The following is a 20,788-nucleotide window of genomic DNA, read 5'->3' as shown; positions in this document are numbered from 1 at the left end:
TCTCAGAAAGAACAGTTCCGTTCAGGAACGAACTTTTTCAAAGAACAAGTTCCTACAGTTCGTTCGTACGTTCTTTTCCCATCTCTACAAAAAACTCAAAAAAGTGCAAAGTGAATGTCTTTAGAATATCACTCTCTCGTTCGGTAATCCAGGTGAATCAACTTTTTCAAGTGCGTATAAATTATCTTTCTTTTGGCCTTTGATTGACTAGTTTTTTGGTTCTGATTCACTTGATCACTTGTAGTTTTTTGGTAGAGAGCAAACTGGTTGCATTGTCTCCTAGACAGCCAAGATGAAAGTAACAGTAACATCCCTGGACAATGAGTGTTTTCTCCTAGATGTCAGTGAAGACCTAGAGCTGGAAAACTTCAAAGCTTTCTGTGAAGTTCAGTCGGGCATATCAGCCCAAGAGATAGCCATTGAGTTCCAGGGTAATGCTCTCGTGGACAACAAGAAGACATTGAAGGACTATAACATCCAGGATGGAGATCTTGTGTTACTGAAACGTGTGCAAGTTGCCAGAACCAGCAATCCTTCTGGTAAGCACCTTATAGCTTTGTACCTAAGTACTCACCATAATATTATTGTGTAATCTTGTGAAAATAACATTTACCATAATCACACTGGGGCTAATCATGTTGCACATAGATTATTGGGTGGGACTCATAGTAATTAGATGTAAGATGTTGCAGCTTGAAATGTATTAGCCAAACCCTTATTCCTTCTCTTCCAGAGATCTGATATAAGGAAAATCTAACAAAAGAAAATCAATTACTGTCTCTTTATAAACCATGAATTGGTTGAGCCTATTATCTAGTAAATCCCTCATTACCATGTGTGATCTTTTTGAGCGTTTTTTGTTTGATACTCCGTAATTCAATCCCGCTAGTCTGTTCGACACCCAATAAAACAAACCTCGTCTCCTTTGAAATACTCTAGTCCGAATCTTCCGTTACTGACGGAGAATCAACTCGTCCGAGAAGAGAAGATCCTACATAACCTAACGACCGTAACTTGACCACCGTAGGTAAACTTCAGGGTCCTTGATGTTATGGTGATTTTCAGACTAACCCGTCCCGTTGACCATTTTTTCTTGTTCTTTTTTTGCCAAGGGACCTTGTTAGTTAACCATGGAAAGATACCTACCTACATTGTGGTACCTACCTAATGAAGAACATTCATTTTCAGATGACTTTGCCAGAATCCTCAGACAACAGTATGAGGAAAGAGAGAAACGTGAACAGCTAAGACAAAGAATGCTCACAGCAGATCCATTTGATACGGAGGCACAGAAGTTAATTGCTGAAGAAATAAAGAAGTCCAATATTCAAGCAAATATGGAGGCTGCCATGGAATACAACCCTGAAACATTTGGCTCGGTTATAATGTTGTACATAAATTGTCGAGTCAATGGGCATCCAGTCAAAGCTTTTATCGACTCTGGTAAACAAAATATAAATCCTACAACACCTAGTCTTTAAAAAATGTTAAATGAGAATATTATCTACCTACCTACTTCATTAAAATCTGGACCCAGATCTTGCCAACATTTCCTACCCTTGGGTTCTGTAGCTTGTCCATCCTTCTGTTTTTTTTTTTTTTTTTTACTTTCTATTATTTAGGTAATCCCAAAACAATCAAGTACCTAGCCTTATTATTAACTAAAATGCCTTCATTTCTAGAGATACATATTAAGATCATAATTGTTCTCTCATTTCAGGTGCCCAGACAACTATCATGTCTGCAGCCTGTGCTGCCCGAGTGAACATTACACGTCTCATAGATACTCGCTGGGCAGGTATTGCCAAGGGTGTTGGTGTGCAGAGAATCATTGGCAGAATTCACATGGTAAGCTACTTCCTTACCTACTAAATTTATTTATCACTATCCTTAGGGTGGGTTTTAGCTCCTTTTTAGCTCCTAGCAGCCTAGTAATCTGTTAGCTTAATAGCCTCTTATGTCTATTCATAGATTCGTATAAGTTCAACCCATTCTTTAGGGCTGTTTGCCACTACACTTAACCCTCAAAGCAGGCTTTTTGTTTATTGTTATGTCTATAAAATCAAATAGAACTTAACTGGCTGTTCACTTAACAGACTTTCTATGGAAAAAAAAATAACAAAAACAGGGATACCTCTAGTGTTTTCGGTAGTAAGTAATGAGTCAGAAGCCAATAACATACATAGTAGATTCTCCGAACAAAATAAACAAGCTATAACCCCCAATGAAATAACCATTCTGATTTTAATTTTCAGGTACAAATAGCAATAGAAAACGACTTTCTAACAACCTCATTTTCCGTGCTGGAAGACCAACCAATGGATATGCTTTTGGGACTAGATATGCTGAAAAGACACCAGGTAAGTATTGCTCATGCTTACCCAAATCAGGTAGAAGATACTCCTATTTATTTTCTCGTCTGTATACACGTCTCATAGATACTCGCTGGGCAGGTATTGCCAAGGGTGTTGGTGTGCAGAGAATCATTGGCAGAATTCACATGGTAAGCTACTGTCTTACCTACTATGTTATTTATCTCTTTTATCCCTAGGGTGGGTTTCAGCAACCTCCTTTTTAGTTCCTAACAGCCTGTTAGCTAAATAGCCCTGTTATGTCTATACAAATGGAACCTAACTGGATGTCAGCTTAACAGGCCTTCTATGGGCTAACAAAAAAAAAAAGTGAAATCCACCTCTTGTTTTTGGTAGTAGGTAATGAGTCAGAAGCAAATGCCATTGTAGATTCTCTGAACAGTATAAACAAGTTATAGCCCCAATGAAATAATCATTCTGTCCTATTCTAACTTTCAGGTACAAATAGCAATAGAAAACGACTTTCTAACAACCTCATTTTCCGTGCTGGAAGACCAACCAATGGATATGCTTTTGGGACTAGATATGCTGAAAAGACACCAGGTAAGTATTTCTCATGCTTACCCAAATCAGGTAGAAGATACTCCTATTTATTTTCTCGTCTGTATGGAAGAGGTTTTTTTTTCCAAGAGAGGGAACTGTAAGTATCAAAATCGAAGAGAGAAAGAGGACAGGATAGGAAAAAGTTAGCCGTTCCGAGAACGAACCTTATCTCTTTAGAATAAAGTTCGACCCCCGCGGATTTCGGACCCGCAGTTCCGAGAACGAACCTTATCTCTTTAGAATAAAGTTCGACTTCCGCGGATTTCGGACCCGCGATCTAACGCTTACGCGATCTTTCGCTCTCTACGTTATTTTTTCCATGACAATAACTATTCCTCTTCAAGCCAACCTAGTTAGCTTGGTTGGTAGCGCGTCTGCCTTGTAACCGTTAGGCCGGGAGTTCGATTCCCGCCTGGGGCTGTAATTTCCTCACTTCTACTCCTGCTGCGATAGAGTCAACATCTATCTTGGTCTGAAGATGATGTCCTGAGTGACATCGAAAGCTCACCAATTTAAATCATCTTAATCGAAATTGTCTTGATAAGAATAATTTATTTATTTTTATCTCATTTTAATTTTTTCCTTTTCTTACTTTTCTTTTTGAAATTTTTAATCAACAAATCTACAGTGTTGCCAAAAATCAATATGTGATGAGTTGCATTGAGGAAAAAATCGTACGTTTGGTAAAAAATCGTAAGACCTGTCCTAAAGTTCACTTCAAAATGAAAAAAAAATCGTACGTTTGGTAAAACCTCTCCACAGTGTAAAGTGCAAGTGCTCTTCCAGTTCTAAAGTCCAAATTATCTTTTAGAATTTAAGGCTTTACTTAAGTAGGTATTTCATAAATAACGTTAGGTGAATTTCTTTTGGCAGTACCTATATCTGGTATTCTGGTGCACAGGAGCTCAAGTTTGCATAATTTGGTTTGGGAATTTCTAGCAAGAAAACATCGTTGTGCACTTCGCGGTAACCAAGATAGAAATATCAATATTTTTGATTTTTTTGTTGAAGAACTTGCAAATCTTCTTTTCATAGTTGATTTTTCAATTCCGCCCGTTTTTACGATACTAAATTGTCATTTTTAGAGTAATCATTCCCGTTATATCCATTGGAAAGTTGACCTCTATACTTAGCTGGTGTTGTACAGATGTTGTAATATGCATAAGTATGTAGCATGTACTATTATCTTTTAGAATTTAAGGCTTTACTTAAGTAGGTATTTCATAAATAACGTTAGGTGAATTTCTTTTGGCAGTACCTATATCTGGTAGTCTGGTGTACAGAAGCTCAAGTATTTGCATAATTTGGTTTGGGAATTTCTAGCAAGAAAACACCGTTGTGCACTTTGCGGTAACCAAGATAGAAAATTTATCAATATTTTTGATTTTTTCGTTGAAGAACTTGTAAATCTTCATTTTTTTTCATAGTTGATTTTTCAATTCCGCCAGTTTTTACGATACTAAATTGTCATTTTTAGAGCAACAACATTCCCGTTATATCCATTGGAAAGTTGACCTCTATACTTAGCTGGTGTTGTACAGATGTTGTAATATGCATAAGTATGTAGCATGTACTACATAATTGCCTTTTACTTAGGATACCATTTTTTTTTCTCTCATTCACCCCATTGTTTGCATTTAGTTTTTTATATTCATTATCTACCGAAAGACTGGTTTTGTTTAAAATAAATTTATGTATTTTATATAAATAAAGACACAACAAGATAATAATTTACTCTAAGCCCAACATGGTTTTTATTCGTCTCACATAACAGGCGTAAACTCGTTAGTATAGGAGTTGAATAACATTTGGAAATCTTCTTTTACTGCACTTTTTCCAATTTTATTAGGGGTCGGCGTTACTCTCCTTAATCCTATCTTTCATGAATAACGATCTGTACAGCTGTTAGAAGTTTAGAAACGTATGTACAAGGAGTTATTTACAAAGTTTTTCAATTCTCTTGAGGTGAGAATTTGACACATATTTTCAATTCCAAAGAATTGGTACCTATTTTACAGAATTGGCACCTACCAAAGAAGTACCCTGCAAATCGATAGTGATTTAGATCAATTTCCTTGGATAAATGATCCCATATATCTTGTCGTAGCAGTTATGGAAGATACATATCTTAAAAAAATTGAAAGTTTTTAAAGGATATCTTTTTTTACCTTGCAATAAATGAACCCAATATGTGCAACTTACCTTGTCCACTAGTTGAGCAAGTAGGCCCACCACCCCGTGATCTGATATGACTGCCAAATTCTCCCGGTCCGTAGCAACTTTGGAAATGGCTGCACACACGCAGGCTAATACTTGGGTGTCGTCAGATTTTAGGAGGGATACAATGAGTTCGAGACCTCCCACAAAACTCCTCACGAGCTCGCCTGATTCCTGGAAAAGTTTGAAAACCTCATTTTGATACTTGATACCTATATGGGTTAGATCCTTGAATATCACCAGGACCCTATAGATCATTCAAGTTAAGCAATCTTGCACTTGGATACCATCCGGTTAATTAAATAAATCAATTTAAGGCTATTTTTAGTGGAGGTGAATTAAGAACGAAAAGAAGAAAAGAACTGGCAAAAGTCAGATATATCAATTGAAGTTGAACATCTAATCAGAACACACTGAAATGTGAGAGAGGAAAAAAGGACCTACTCTCAGTATAGGAATGTCTACCACGTCTCTTAGGTAAGTAGTAGGTAAGTTTCCTAGGTAAATATCGATCAAACATTTTCTAAATACCTGGGCAGGTTTTTATCTCATATGAAAAAATGGATATACTTACCAATAGATACGTAGATACAGAGAAAATTTTCGTGATTTCAATTATGTCAACTTTAAAATAACAACAGTCAAAAAGTTATTTTTAGTTCCATAGTCGCGAACTTTTATCTGACTTTAGTTGAGGACAAAAAGTTTTATTTATAGGTAGGTAAACATTTTAAATGATATTTCAACATGCAAAAGTTTTCACAACATATCACTGCACTTTGTACCTTTGGGTGGTAAAGCCGTTAAGGTATCTACATACCTACCGATTTAAAATAAATAGGTAGGTGAATAGCATTACCAAGAGGTTGATTTACGACATCCTTATTGCTTTTGTTCCGAGATCGCCTTAATTAAAATTTGAGGCCGAATTTCTTCCCTATTACTACGATAGGTAGAATCACTTTTATAACCATTAACCACACCAGTAAGTAGATGGATACCTACGTAAGAGGGCTTTGATACTGCCTCGCACAACGTACACCATTTCCTTCTTGTCTGCATCTAGATCATCCCAAGCCACTGTGAGCACTTGTTGAGGTACATCCAGAAGATCAATCTGAAATAAGAATAGAATATACCCTGTTGATACTCCAAGAATGAGACTGAAAAGTCCCTTTAATCCCACAGTCAATTGGACATCAGATCAAGAGAGAAACACCTTGCCTCCAAAGTTGGGCGTTTGTCTGTTAAGGGTATGATATGGGATTCTAAGTGAGAGATTCCATATATTAAAGTTTCGTTTTCGTAACCTTCTGGTCTTCGCGTGTTCTTCCACCACGGACCACTCAGCCTCCTCAGTTTCACATTATTCGTACCGATGCAGCTTCCTAACTTTCATAATACCTTGATACTACTTCTCGGTCTTTCAATGCTTCTCATTACTTCCCAACATATCCGTCATGAAAATAAATATGACGTATCGAAATATCGAATTCTAAAACTTACGAGTTGTGGAAGACCGTCCGTTTTTCGGACGATTTTTTGCGCCTTTCGCATTTTGGCAACATTGGCCAACGTTTCCGCCACCAATATTTGCAAAGGTCTGGCTGAGTCGTTCAACAGCTTGACTAGAAGAGGCACACCACCCAGATCTGTGACTAGCTTTCTAGTTTCGTAATCCTGCGTGATGTCGCGTAGCACGGAGATTGTCCCGAGCTGAAAGATAGAAACTCAAGAAAGTTCGGGTTTTCTCATCTATTTCAGTGGCCCGCCACTCACGATGAGTTATCGCATACGATGATCGATCAGTTCATGCGATGGAACTTACCGTGAGTGGCGGGCTTAATAGCCATTCAAAGTTTTCCACATGTGACGTAGAATACAATATTGGTACCTATCTGGTATCCACCCACCTACCTATAAAATCAGTAGGTATATGTACCTACATCAGAAGTACGACCTACGTCATACGTAAGGGAAGATCGCTTTGTATTCCGAACTGTGAGGTTCCCACATAATTTGCTTTGTATTTCTAGTTGTGAGGTTCCCATTTTACCTTGCATTTCAAGTTGTCCGTTTCCAGAAGGTTGACCAGGACCTCTAAACCTCCACATTCTCGGATAAATAATAATAATAATAATAATAATAATAATAATAATAATAATAATAATAATAATAATAATAATAATAATAATATTAATTTGCCAACACGAGGTAGGTACCTATGGTAATTTCATAGCTATTACAGTTCAAAATGGGCGTTAGGCGTAATGATAGTAGGTGCTAGGTGATGCCCTGTGCACATGATATGTTCGCTACCTGATAAATTCTAGTCTGTGGTGTCGTAAAAGTCATATTCCCTGGACAATCTATGTACAGATTGTACAGTCACAGAGAGGTACAATTAACTGTAATTCATATTTTATAGCCACTACGTAATTGTTTCTTAATTACCCACCAAATCAACCCTTTGTATACCGCCGGTGCTACACCAGCTCTGTAATGCTCTGATATTTGAATATGGTATCTATTTTTTTTTTTTTTTATTTTAAGATCTAAGTACTTATATTGATTATAAAATAAACTAGGTGTATTTTCCTTTCGGGAACGGAACCGGTTTCTTTTGAAAACAACCCGCGGACTGAAGAGTGCAAAGTAAATAAAAAGTCAACTAATACAGACCAGTACCTATTGGTCTAATAAAGACACGCGCGGGCACAAAGGGGCTAATCATTCACGGGTTAAGAGGAAATTTCGAGTTCTCAACACATGACATGTTGCCCGTACAACATTTTAATTTCTAATCAGCCAGTTTTGGGCGCCATCCAACTTGTTAATCTTTATCCACGTTGCTTAACCAGGCTGACATCATACAGTAGGCTAAGAGGAAATTTCGAGTTCTCGACACATGACATGTTGCCCGTACAACATTTTAATTTCTAATCAGCCAGTTTTGGGCGCCATCCAACGTGTTAATCTTTATCCACGTTGCTTAACCAGGCTGACATCATACAGTAGGTCAAGGCAGAGCTTATCTACATGCATTTTACATGTGATCAGTTAAAGAGAAACATTTTTGGTGGATGCGTCAAAATTACTAGCGGATATTGAATGAGGTAGGTATAGGAGGGGGGAAAAGGAGAATCAATACTATTAGTGGATATGCCAAAACTACTCCTGATACTGAGCTATACTTGGGTGCAGCTACCTTATCAGCTTATCACAAACTATTTTGTTTTACGTAGAGATGAACGGTGTGGGTCATTGGTGACATCAGCTCATTTCCAAATAAGATAGTTATGTATTCTAAGATAAAGATGATGGTAGTAATTAAAGTTTAAATAATTAAATAAATCAATTTAAGGCTATTTTTAGTGGAGGTGAATTAAGAACGAAAAGAAGAAAAGAACTGGCAAAAGTCAGATATATCAATTGAAGTTGAACATCTAATCAGAACACACTGAAATGTGAGAGAGGAAAAAAGGACCTACTCTCAGTATAGGAATGTCTACCACGTCTCTTAGGTAAGTAGTAGGTAAGTTTCCTAGGTAAATATCGATCAAACATTTTCTAAATACCTGGGCAGGTTTTTATCTCATATGAAAAAATGGATATACTTACCAATAGATACGTAGATACAGAGAAAATTTTCGTGATTTCAATTATGTCAACTTTAAAATAACAACAGTCAAAAAGTTATTTTTAGTTCCATAGTCGCGAACTTTTATCTGACTTTAGTTGAGGACAAAAAGTTTTATTTATAGGTAGGTAAACATTTTAAATGATATTTCAACATGCAAAAGTTTTCACAACATATCACTGCACTTTGTACCTTTGGGTGGTAAAGCCGTTAAGGTATCTACATACCTACCGATTTAAAATAAATAGGTAGGTGAATAGCATTACCAAGAGGTTGATTTACGACATCCTTATTGCTTTTGTTCCGAGATCGCCTTAATTAAAATTTGAGGCCGAATTTCTTCCCTATTACTACGATAGGTAGAATCACTTTTATAACCATTAACCACACCAGTAAGTAGATGGATACCTACGTAAAAAAAAAAATTGTTCTATTCTCAACCGTCTTACATCAGTTTTCATTAAATGCAACATCGTTATAACAAAGCAGGATGTACGAGAAAGCAATTCCCTCTCTCTGATATTAACTCTATTTGAACAAAATAATGAAAACTCAAACATAATAGATATCTACCTCACGTTGTTTTGGATAGACACAGACAAAAATATACAGAAGTTACATAGGTAGAAAATTAGAAATAGGAAATAGGTAGGTACTCATGATGATGTGTACCTACCTATAAACTTGGAATGGGTAACTATAAATAGAGAGGTAAATATAGGTACCTTACATACGTATGTACCTACATGGTGGGAATATTGTAAATATGTGATTCCACTTATTACCGATTGATAATGATGATAATCATACAGGTACCTACATATGTCTGGCTGGGGGACTTTAAACAGGGAGGATACCAGTCTGAAATTTCCCTTGCTAAAGAGATGGCAAAGGTTGAGTGCGGAGGGTATCCACCCACTCGTACATTTTTTTTTTTTTGTAGCCAAAACCAAATGGCAGCCCAAAGCAATCACCGATCCCGTCTGAACACGACAAAAGGGGAAGAAAAAGAAGAAGATTTCCAAGTTGAGAGATAACCAAGTCATTCAAAAACCTATAGATATGGAGGCACATATCTTTTGCAAAGTCGATTTGCCAAATTTTGCTCTTACACTCTGTCTTATTTGTTTCTTTGATTTTTTTTTCTTTTATGAATCTGGGTTCTTCCTTATATCTTCAGAAGGTAGAATACTAATACATAATATGATTAGAGGTTCTTTTTTTTTCATTTTTATTGCACGTATCCATTATCTTTATATCTCTTGAACTTGCAGCCAGTCTGGTTTTCCTTCTAATTCATATCCGGATTTTTTTATTTTTTTTTTTAGATGGATATTGAATATTGTGATGCACTCTATTATTAAACATAAATAGGTACCAATATGTGAGTAGGTACCTATACCATGCGACCACACTTCCTCATTAGGGGCCAAAACCGTGCAAATTTTTGTAGAGCAAATTTTTTCGAGTGAATACATTTTTTCAATTAAAATTTTATGCTGATTCCAAAAATTAAATAAAAAAGTAAAAATGGGGGTTCCCATAAAAGTGACCTATATTTGGCAAAAAACGGGCCGTTTTGCAAAAGAAATTGCAAATTTAAAAAATGCCATTCTAATCATTAAAATTTCATCTACATGATGCCGTTTATTTCATTCCTTAATTCCCAGCCGTTTCTGAGATATAAGCGTGGTTCGCAAATCACGAACCACCCTGTATAGGCGTCTATGTACATATTTCACGTGTTCATGACTCATAAGCGAATCCAAAACGTAAGTACCTACTCGTACCTACATAGGTATTAAAAACATAAAAATAAAATAATAACATAATTATACCTACTAATCCATCCGCACAACCTCCCAATTTTCGGTACACTATTTCCCCTATCAAGGATTTCCACATTATGAATCAGTAATCAGTACACTGGGAACTGTCTGGTAGTGATACCAGCACTGCCAAGTTTTAGACCGAGTCGCTTGGGTAGAATTCGAGAAAGTTTCGATTTTTCCGAAGAGTGAAGCGCGTCAAATTGTGGTGTAAGTGTGAAAAATAAATTGAGAAATAGGAAAGAAAATTGCCCTTTTTGCCTGTGTTTAAAAGAGGAAACGGGAGAATTTGTATGGTGTATTTATTAAGGTGAATTAAATAGGTACGGGAGTATATTTTGAAGCAAAAAGGTAAGTTCATAAAAAAAAAAAAAAAAAAAAAAAAAAAAAAAAAAAAAAAAAAAAAAAAAAAACAGAAGGACTACCTACTTGGAGTATTATACTCCCCAATATCTACCTACAGAGGTCGAGGAAGTGTAAATAATTGTCTGTATTAGTCCCTAATAGCTCAGAATTAGCCTACAGACCCTGAGGGGTTGAAGGTGAGGAGAGGAGTATTAGGTGATTGATGAATGGTATAAACTAAATCGATTTAATGAATGGGGTCTATAAATAAATAATTGACTGTTTCGTCAAATTTGATGATGAATTTCGGTAGACGTTAATTTGGGTCATTTCACAATCAAGTCATGTCACAAGCCTTGTAATGATGAAAGCATGAAAGTCGTGAGCAAACATCTTCTGTTCGATTTGAATGTCCTGAATTCGTCCCTAAAATGAAATGGAATATTGCCTCTATAAATAGAAAAGGTACCTGCAATTATGTACTTCTAATAAATTTATTATTGCAGGTACTCACCACGAACTCTGTCTAATTAAACTGTCACTCATACCTCCCTAGTAGGTAGAGATAAAGATACCTACAAACCTACCTAAATTAAAATTTATACTTTCTGTTTTGAGATCGAGATTAATTGCAAACTCACGAAGTTGCGATATTGTTCATGATTTTCAATTTACAAGTAAAGCATAAATAATGGGTGTACCTATTTTTATTGTCAGAGTTTGACATTTTCCGAGCAATAAAATGAACTACCTAAAGATAAGCTTAATTAGCTAATAGATACAGATTATGTACATTTGTTCCTTTGTTGGAACTTTCCATGCATCTAAAAAATACAAGTTACCTACCAATTTTACAAATGTCTCTAGCCAAAGCAACAGTTAGGTGGTATTTTGTGAGCCATCTAGCAGTTTTTATTCGATTCTAATAATAAGCTAAGCTAGATCCTCAAAAACTGTACATGTGTGGCTATTTACACCTAAACAACGGAGCGCCTTCTGACAAGGAAATTCAAATGTTATCTGTATCGTTTTCCAGATGTAGATACGTCAGGAAAAGAAATGGGTAGTAAATCTGATAATTGGAAGAATGTCTAGGTAAGCTACGTTGAAAATCACCTGATCTGACTCCTCAGGTTCGCGTGGGGGCGTGGGAAGGCCGTTGATTCCAATCTCTATTATGTACATTCTCTGATGACATGGTTTGAAAGATGGGTATTATTTCATCGATGTAAAAAAGCGGGTTTAAAACGAGATCAGTTGGACAGCAAATAAATGACGGCACATATTAAGAGCAAATGACATCACAGGACAGAAAAGCTGCTCTGATGCCCACATTTTTATCTGTAGGATTTTTTTTTTTAATATGTTTGATAGAGGGAACTGTAACTGGTAGGGTCTTATCGTCCCGAAATCGAAGAGAAAAGAAAGACAGGATAGGAGAAAGCGAGCCGTTCCAAGAACGAGCTTTAAGCCTCCAGGATAAAATCCACCCCGGATCTGCAGGCTTGATAAGAGAAAGAAAATGGATTTTAATTTAGGCTTTCAATTGGAATTAAGGACTTTGGAGAGCAGCTTCCCTATACAGTTATGAAAAGAGATTAATAGATCGGGGCACACAACCGCACCTAGCCCGCACCGCATCGAGAGAAACACCGCGCTGAGAGAATAGAGAATAGGTACTGCATGAGATAGCATAGATATGAATTAATTATCATTGTGTTTATAGTAGGCAACATGTCCAATAATTTTGAGTTTTGATTCCAAGTTTTTTGACGGATCTATGAATCTGTTTAGAGGCCCTCTGAGTCACTAGGTACAGTTTAGGTCCCTCTCATTAGGTATTAAGGCGCACAGACTATGTCTCGGGCTAAATGAGTGTAGCTGAGAGAAAATAGTATAGCGCTTTTTGCTCTCAGTTCTATGCGGTTTAAGTCGTTGCTTCCCTGTAATGCCTCCTTGATATTCTATGCTCTCCGCTCCATTCTTTTTGAGCCTAAGGCATTGTTGAACGGATTGACTGGGATCGAACCAGTCCTCTGCCTAAAATCTCTCAATGCGATTCGAACAGGCAGAGACATCGATACTTTCCCTGGTTCAGGATAAAATCGGTCCTGGGCGGGAATCGAACCCGCGACCTAGCGCTTACAATGCAGACGCGCTTCCAAGCTAACTAGGCTGACGGTGATGATCTTTACCTTCATGTATTTGATGAGTTTCTGGATGTGCCAAAACTCGGACGGTATTTCGGTCCGCTTTTTCGAGTCTTTCCACCGCTGCGCCTCCTTCTCCTCCTCAGTTTCGTCTTCCACCGAACTGTCGTCGCTGTCGGAAAATTCCGTCACGTAGACAACTTTGGGCGCCAAAGATTGGACATCATCGAATTCGTCTCCTTCCAGTCTACTCGAAGTCATGGCTATCCTTGGGTGCGGCTACCTTATCAGCGTCTACTTGAAGTCATTGTGGCTATACTTGGGTGCAGCTACCTTATCAGCTTATCACAAACTATTTTGTTTTACGTAGAGATGAACGGTGTGGGTCATTGGTGACATCAGCTCATTTCCAAATAAGATAGTTATGTATTCTAAGATAAAGATGATGGTAGTAATTAAAGTTTAAATAATTAAATAACCAGCTTGAATTTCCTTTGCTAAAGAAATAGCAAAGGTTGAGTGCGAAGGGCATCCCCTCGTAAAATTCTGTAGCCAAAACCAAATGTTAGCCCAAAAGCGATCACCTTAGGGCTGATTGAGGGCTGACGAAAAACGGGGAAAAGGCGATGAAAAAGAAGAGAAGAAGAAGTGGATGTGCCAAAACTCCAGTTTCTTGAAAGAGAGAAAAAATAGTGGATGCGCCAAAACCACTACTGATATTCAATCAGAAAGATGAGAGAGGGAAAAAGAGGAATCAATAATTCAATACCTTTAGTGGATGTGCCAAACTACTATACCTACTGATATCGAATGAGACCATGATTCAATAATTTTTGGTGGATGTGCCAAAACTCCAGTTTCTCCAAATGTGTCTCTCCCGTGTAGGCACTGCTACCTACTGGCAATATATTGCCATCATTTACCTACTAGGTACGTAAGTAGATCTGGATCCTATTTCACTAAAGAATCTGTATTCTCCATTCCTCACTTTTTACTCCACGCACAGAAAAACCTCATACACGGTTTGGCATTTTTTTCTGCACGTGGAGAGTCGTTCGTGAAACAGGCCCCAGTGATTCTGAATTCAATCGTGAAACAAAAATATTTGATGTACCCATTTTAAGTTTATACCAATGTGATGTACCCATGTTTAAGTTTATACCAATGTGATATACCCATGTTTAAGTTTATATCAATGTGAGTTTAGGTATACCATCGGCCTTGATATCATTGAACATTCGGACGCTACACATACGTTATAACAAAGCAGGATGTACGAGAAAGCAATTCCCTCTCTCTGATATTAACTCTATTTGAACAAAATAATGAAAACTCAAACATAATAGATATCTACCTCACGTTGTTTTGGATAGACACAGACAAAAATATACAGAAGTTACATAGGTAGAAAATTAGAAATAGGAAATAGGTAGGTACTCATGATGATGTGTACCTACCTATAAACTTGGAATGGGTAACTATAAATAGAGAGGTAAATATAGGTACCTTACATACGTATGTACCTACATGGTGGGAATATTGTAAATATGTGATTCCACTTATTACCGATTGATAATGATGATAATCATACAGGTACCTACATATGTCTGGCTGGGGGACTTTAAACAGGGAGGATACCAGTCTGAAATTTCCCTTGCTAAAGAGATGGCAAAGGTTGAGTGCGGAGGGTATCCACCCACTACCAACCTACCTTCTCGTAATTTTGTACCTATATAATATCTATACGTATTACCTACATCGGTGAGTTGCAAGTAGCTATTAGTTGCCCATTTGAAAATGTAAAGGGAAAAAGTAGGTACCATGGCAAAAATCCTGTTGGATACAAACACAGAGCAGCAGAATACAAAATTTAAAAAATAGGAAAAAAAAGAAAATAATGAACGTAAGTACTTCTTTTTTTTACCTGAGGTTTTTGTTCCATTTCAATTTCGTTCTGTTTTCCAACTTCAGTCTGTGGACTGAAACAGTGGTACATAGCAATAGGATGTTACAAAAGTTACACTTCTTCCTCTTTTTTGGTTCGAAATCTCCTCATAAATTGGCCTATAGTTACCTACCTTAATAAACCTTTGTTATTATAAGTGGGACACTAGGACACTTACCTACATCTACATACCTATATGTATACCTCCTAAAAAACTGCCTATATACAGTTCTGGACGATCTAAAGCTACTAACACAGATCTTATTTGAGGGTGAATACCTAATATTCTCCAGTAGGTTTATTATACCTATGTAGGTAAGTATAGGTAAATACATAAATATTTACCTATTTATGTATAAGTAGGTAGGTAATATTGTTTGCTTATACCTACCTCTTTACCTCGGGAATTTCATGTTTCCCAAATTACAAGCAGAGAGCTCAGCTGAGGTAGAAGAATATGTTTAACTTAATGTTTTCGAAAATTTCTGTTACCTACTTTCGTGTTTTTCTTCGATACCTAGGTATTTCTGTTCATTCAAGTGAAATACGAAAAGTTCTTTCAGTTTCCTCTCTACCAATCTACTTTCTGCTCTCCCAAAATTTCTCTCTCCCAAAATTTACTTAATTCTCTTCTTTTCCTGGTAAACAGGAGGGCGTGGGTTCAATCCCAGCTGAGGTATGGAATTTTATCCTCAATATAATTTGAGAATTTGACCACAATAATAGTAGTAGCCTACTGCTGGAGTAAAGGGACTTTTCAGTCCTATGCGAGCAGTATAAATAAGCACTATTATTATATTTTATTATTATTGTTGTAGCTGCACCGAAGGGGGTTGATGGTCTCTAGCCAAAATTACTTGGACCGTCCCGAGCCGCAGTCAACCACCATCTGGGTGTAGGTTGGTGATACCTATATTAAGTAGGCCGCTATCTCCTTCAACAAACGTTTTCCAGATAAGCATTTGTTTGCATTGTAAGCCAGATATTTAAAGTAGATATATCCTGATTTGTTCCAGGATCAGTTCCTAGACCACAATGGACCATTCAGACTCGGAACTCTCGTCGGAATCATTGGATTTAATTTATAATCATGTTTCCCCATCAGACTTCAAAAAAGGTAAGTTCGGTTTAAAGGCCAAGAAGTTCAAGGTCTTTAGGGCCATTTTAGGAGAAAACACTGTCGGTGTGCTTTTAGAGTGGAGCATGAAATTTCCAATCCCATAGGGTGTGCTTGGGTTTCACCAAATCTCGACTTGGGTTTCATACGACATACCTTTTCTTGGGATAGCTGAGTGGCTGAGCTACGTATATTGCTCTTACATATAATATAAATGTAGGTTTACATATTTCTACACTTCCCATTGTATTATCCTCGAAATCTATGAACCTCTAGTTACACGAAAAACATAGATATCTAATTGTATCTTGTATCTTGTCTATCCTATATTTTTTAGAGGTTTTCCCTAAAATATTATTAGGTTTGAAGGGGGAAAAAAAAACATCTACCTACCAACTACCTAGTTTCCATTTGTAGGATTGTTATTGTTTGGTAAGTAGGTAGACGATCAGATTTACCTAACCTATCTAATAACTACCTATCTGTACGAAATATGAGTACATGTGCAATAATGTTCTTGTTCATTCTGCACAATAGGTTTTTCACGGTTAAAGTAAACGTAAAGTACCCATTTTTTACTGAAGGTCGGATTCAAATAGGCATGTAAATATTAATCATGGCGGACACTTCTTTATTCTTTATTGAGGAATTGAAATCTTCGCAAAATCATAAACTAAGAGAGCGTATCTACAATTAAAATGTCAAAACAGGCCAATCTGAACAATGTACCTAATACATCTTCGTTCATCTAAAGGTCAGTTTTGCATAAAGGTGATGGTTGAGATGATTCTACTGTTGTTTCGATAGCTGACAGCAAGTAGGAGGGACTATAGATCCTGAGGTAGCTATACTAATTCGTCAGTGATTCACAATATTCATTACTCAACTCTCTTCACTTTCGGAACGATAAGACCTCCCGTGTTACAGTTCCCTCTATCAAAACTCTAAAAAAGAAAGGGGGAAAATTTCTTATAAATAAAGACTTCAGTGTGAATAACTTTACGCCACTGAAATGAAGATTTGACATTGAACTTGTACTGTACGTTGTGATAGGTTATGCTCAAAATACCAAGCTGTATTAGATCATAGCATTGTTCCTACAATAATAGGTATCATAATATTCACAAGTATAGGTATCTCTACCTACTTTGTTTTATAATACCAAGATCATGGATATTACGTAGGGTAGGTATCTATGATTTAGCCAAGGTACCCCGTGACTAATTACCTAGGTACCTACAGTCTAACAGTTGAAATTTCAGACGTACCTATATATATGTAGGTAAGTTCGATGTTTTCAAGTCTTTATAGTAACCACAGTGTAGGTACCTAACCATCTATCATCCCAAGAGACATCGATTCCCGCCCGGGGCGGATTTCATCCTGATGGAATAATGTTCGCAGTTCAAAGAGTTCAACAACCACTGTGAATTTTTCAAATGGAAAAAAACTGAAGAACAATTGACCTACTCTTATTTCGGGGAAAAAACCCTGTATGTTATAATCCCCCCTGACAACCCTTTTTTTTTAAAAAAAAAAAAAAAAAAAAAAAATGTAAACTGACTGAAATAAGTCCATAAGTAGGTAGGTGTAGCTTCTACTCTTTCGTTACCTTTAAAGTTCCCATGGACAGGCGATAATAGAAAGTAAAACCGCACTCTTTGTCTCTCATTAAATCTCTCTATGAACTATGGACTACATGACAATACTAGATACCAATACTGTAGAATTTATACGAATCCATATTCATTCAATAGACAAGGTATGTACGATACCTAAGGCAGAGAACGATAAACACGTATTTGGTAAAAACCAAATGGTTATGCAGCGACACGAATTTATCAATCAGAGCATCAAGTATAGAGAATCTGTTGACAGATAATAAGGCTGAGGACACATTAGATTCAACATCTCACGAGGGAGTTCTTAGAAACACGCGTTACTTACCTCATTAGTAATTATCTATAAGTATGTATTATTTATGTGTAAGTATTAGGATATTAGGAACGCCACACACGTTGAGAGGTACAGAATTGGATGTCCTCTGGTTAAGTTTTACCTCCTAAAACTCGGTATTGACTCCTACAAAAAGGTCAAATGAAAGAAATGTAGGTATAATAAATTTTGGGACCACAGAATGTAGAAATCATTCTAGGTAGTCTAGGTATAAGAATAAAAGGGATCTAGGAAGGTATAGCTCATTAGTCTGAAAGGGGAAGGTATTACTTATTACAATCAAGAATTTGAGGGTACTTACTCGTAAATAATAATAATAGTGCTTATTTATACTGCTCGCATAGGACTGAAAAGTCCCTTTACTCCAGCAGTAGGCTACTACTATTATTGTGGTCAAATTCTCAAATTACATTGAGGATAAAATTCCATACCTCGGCTGGGATTGAACCGACGCCCTCCTGTTTACCAGGCGAGCGCCTTGACCACTACACCACCGAGGCAGGTTGGTAAATAATAAAAGCTGTAGGTACATAGGTACTGGACACATTAGATTCAACATCTCACGAGGGAGTTCTTAGAAACACGCGTTACTTACCTCATTAGTAATTATCTATAAGTATGTATTATTTATGTGTAAGTATTAGGATATTAGGAACGCCACACACGTTGAGAGGTACAGAATTGGATGTCCTCTGGTTAAGTTTTACCTCCTAAAACTCGGTATTGACTCCTACAAAAAGGTCAAATGAAAGAAATGTAGGTATAATAAATTTTGGGACCACAGAATGTAGAAATCATTCTAGGTAGTCTAGGTATAAGAATAAAAGGGATCTAGGAAGGTATAGCTCATTAGTCTGAAAGGGGAAGGTATTACTTATTACAATCAAGAATTTGAGGGTACTTACTCGACATTCGATCGATGTTGGAAATGTATGATTGGTGTGCGGTATAGAAGCTTCCAACATGTTGGATGGAAATGTTGGAAATGTCTGAAGTGTTGTAAGTGTTGTAAGTGTATGATCAGTGTGCGCGCTGCTTTACTTACCTCATTAGTAATTATCTATAAGTACCTATGTATTATTTATGTGTAGTTATATGGTCCAAATAAAGGTCCATGCCAAATTTGGTGCTTTCCTGACGAAATGCAGCTTTTTTGACGTTAGGCCACCGACTATATTTATGTGTAAGTATTAGGATATTAGGAACGCCACACACGTTGAGAGGTACAGAATTGGATGTCCTCTGGTTAAGTTTTACCTCCTAAAACTCGGTATTGACTCCTACAAAAAGGTCAAATGAAAGAAATGTAGGTATAATAAATTTTGGGACCACAGAACGTAGAAATCATTCTAGGTACCTAGTCTAGGTATAAGAATAAAAGGGATCCAGGAAGGTATAGCAGTCTGGAAGGGGAAGGTACTACTTATTACAATCAAGAATTTGAGGGTACTTACTCTCGTCTGTATGAAGTATCAAAATCGAAGAGAGAAAGAGGACAGGATAGGAAAAAGTTAGCCGTTCCGAGAACGAACCTTATCTCTTTACAATAAAGTTCGACCCCCGCGGATTTCGGACCCGCGATCTAACGTTTACGCGATCTTTCGCTCTCTACGTTATTTTTTCCATGACAATAACTATTCCTCTTCAAGCCAGCCTAGTTAGCTTGGTTGGTAGCGCGTCTGCCTTGTAACCGTTAGGCCGGGAGTTCGATTCCCGCCCGGGGCGGATTTTATCCTGATGGAATAATGTTCGTTCTCGGAACGGCTGGCTTTCTCCTATTATATATCTTTCTTCTCTCTTCGATTTCGGGACGGTAAAATCTTAGCAGTTACAGTCCCCTCTGTCAAACCTCTTCAGGAAAAAAATAAATAAATAAACAGCTATTCCTCTCCTCTTATCCTTTTCTAGTGTTGCATATTTTATCCTGATGGAATAATGTTCGTTCTCGGAACGGCTGGCTTTCTCCTATTATATCTTTCTTCTCTCTTCGATTTCGGGACGGTAAAACCTTAGCAGTTACAGTCCCCTCTGTCAAACCTCTTCAGGAAAAAAATAAATAAAAATAAATAAATAAACAGCTATTCCTCTCCTCTTATCCTTTTCCAGTGTTGCATAGATCTGCAGAGGAACGTCCTTCAAATTGGCACCACCGGTACCGAGACTCCATTCCTAGCCGAGGCCGACCTTCCAGAGGTGGCCAGACTCACTTATAACGGTAACGCGGCTGACGAGGAACTCCTTAGGAAAACCCTGGAGGAAAGCAGAAAGCAAGGAACGAGCTGAGACTAGGCATACTTCCCCAGGTATATCCTTGCAAATCTGTATATTTTCCTTTGCAAATCTGTACTTTTCCTTTGCAAATCTGTACTTTTCCTTTGCAAATCTGTACTTTTCCTTTGCAAATCTGTACTTTTCCTGTGCAAATCTGTACTTTTCGTTTTGAAGATCTCAGTCAGGTTCTGCTAGATGCCACGAAGAAATTCTGACTTTGAATTTGCTGTCCTCACAGAGCAAAAATTGACAGACTCAAGGTTCCAGGACCTCAGTCTGTAGGGTAAACTTGGTTTTAGTAACTCTTAAATTACCTAAGCAGTTTTAGTCAGCAGTTTGATTGGTTGATTTCAATTTCAATTTTTTTTTTTTTTTTTTTTTTTTTTTTTTTTTTTTTAATTTT

General features: G+C 37.1%; 2 protein-coding genes across 5 annotated transcripts in view; both read left to right on the top strand.

The window, feature by feature from the left end:
- Positions 1-320: 320 nt before the first annotated feature.
- On the top strand, positions 321-4,695 carry LOC103507289 (protein DDI1 homolog 2-like). Its single transcript, XM_026822198.1, has 7 exons — positions 321-324; positions 387-539; positions 1,189-1,443; positions 1,721-1,848; positions 2,256-2,360; positions 2,811-2,915; positions 4,690-4,695. The coding sequence occupies exons 1-7, from the start codon at positions 321-323 to the stop codon at positions 4,693-4,695; spliced, it is 756 nt and encodes a 251-aa protein (XP_026677999.1).
- Positions 4,696-8,326: 3,631 nt separating this feature from the next.
- LOC103507287 overlaps positions 8,327-20,788 on the top strand; it is a 45,373-nt gene continuing 32,911 nt past the window's right edge. For 2 of the 4 annotated variants that reach the window (XM_026822187.1, XM_026822189.1), the window contains exons 1-2: positions 10,493-10,952; positions 16,058-16,158. In XM_026822187.1, the coding sequence (XP_026677988.1) occupies positions 16,077-16,158 (82 nt within the window). In that variant the 5' untranslated portion in view covers positions 10,493-10,952; positions 16,058-16,076. Of the gene's footprint in view, positions 8,657-10,492; positions 10,953-16,057; positions 16,159-20,788 lie in introns of those variants that run through there. The other 2 variants (XM_026822188.1, XM_017443253.2) reach the window with 2 other exon arrangements.

Source organism: Diaphorina citri, unplaced genomic scaffold, assembly GCF_000475195.1.
Source record: "Diaphorina citri unplaced genomic scaffold, Diaci psyllid genome assembly version 1.1 scaffold303, whole genome shotgun sequence".
NCBI lineage: Eukaryota > Metazoa > Arthropoda > Insecta > Hemiptera > Psyllidae > Diaphorina > Diaphorina citri.
Note: the sequence above shows the minus strand (reverse complement) of the source record. Positions and strands in the feature narration are given on the sequence as shown.

Excerpts from the sequence above, each read along its gene's own strand:
- LOC103507289 (XM_026822198.1), top strand. Across the intron at positions 1,849-2,255 it reads TCATTGGCAGAATTCACATG|GTACAAATAGCAATAGAAAA; the intron begins GTAAGCTACTTC and ends TTTAATTTTCAG. Across the intron at positions 2,361-2,810 it reads ATATGCTGAAAAGACACCAG|GTACAAATAGCAATAGAAAA; the intron begins GTAAGTATTGCT and ends TCTAACTTTCAG.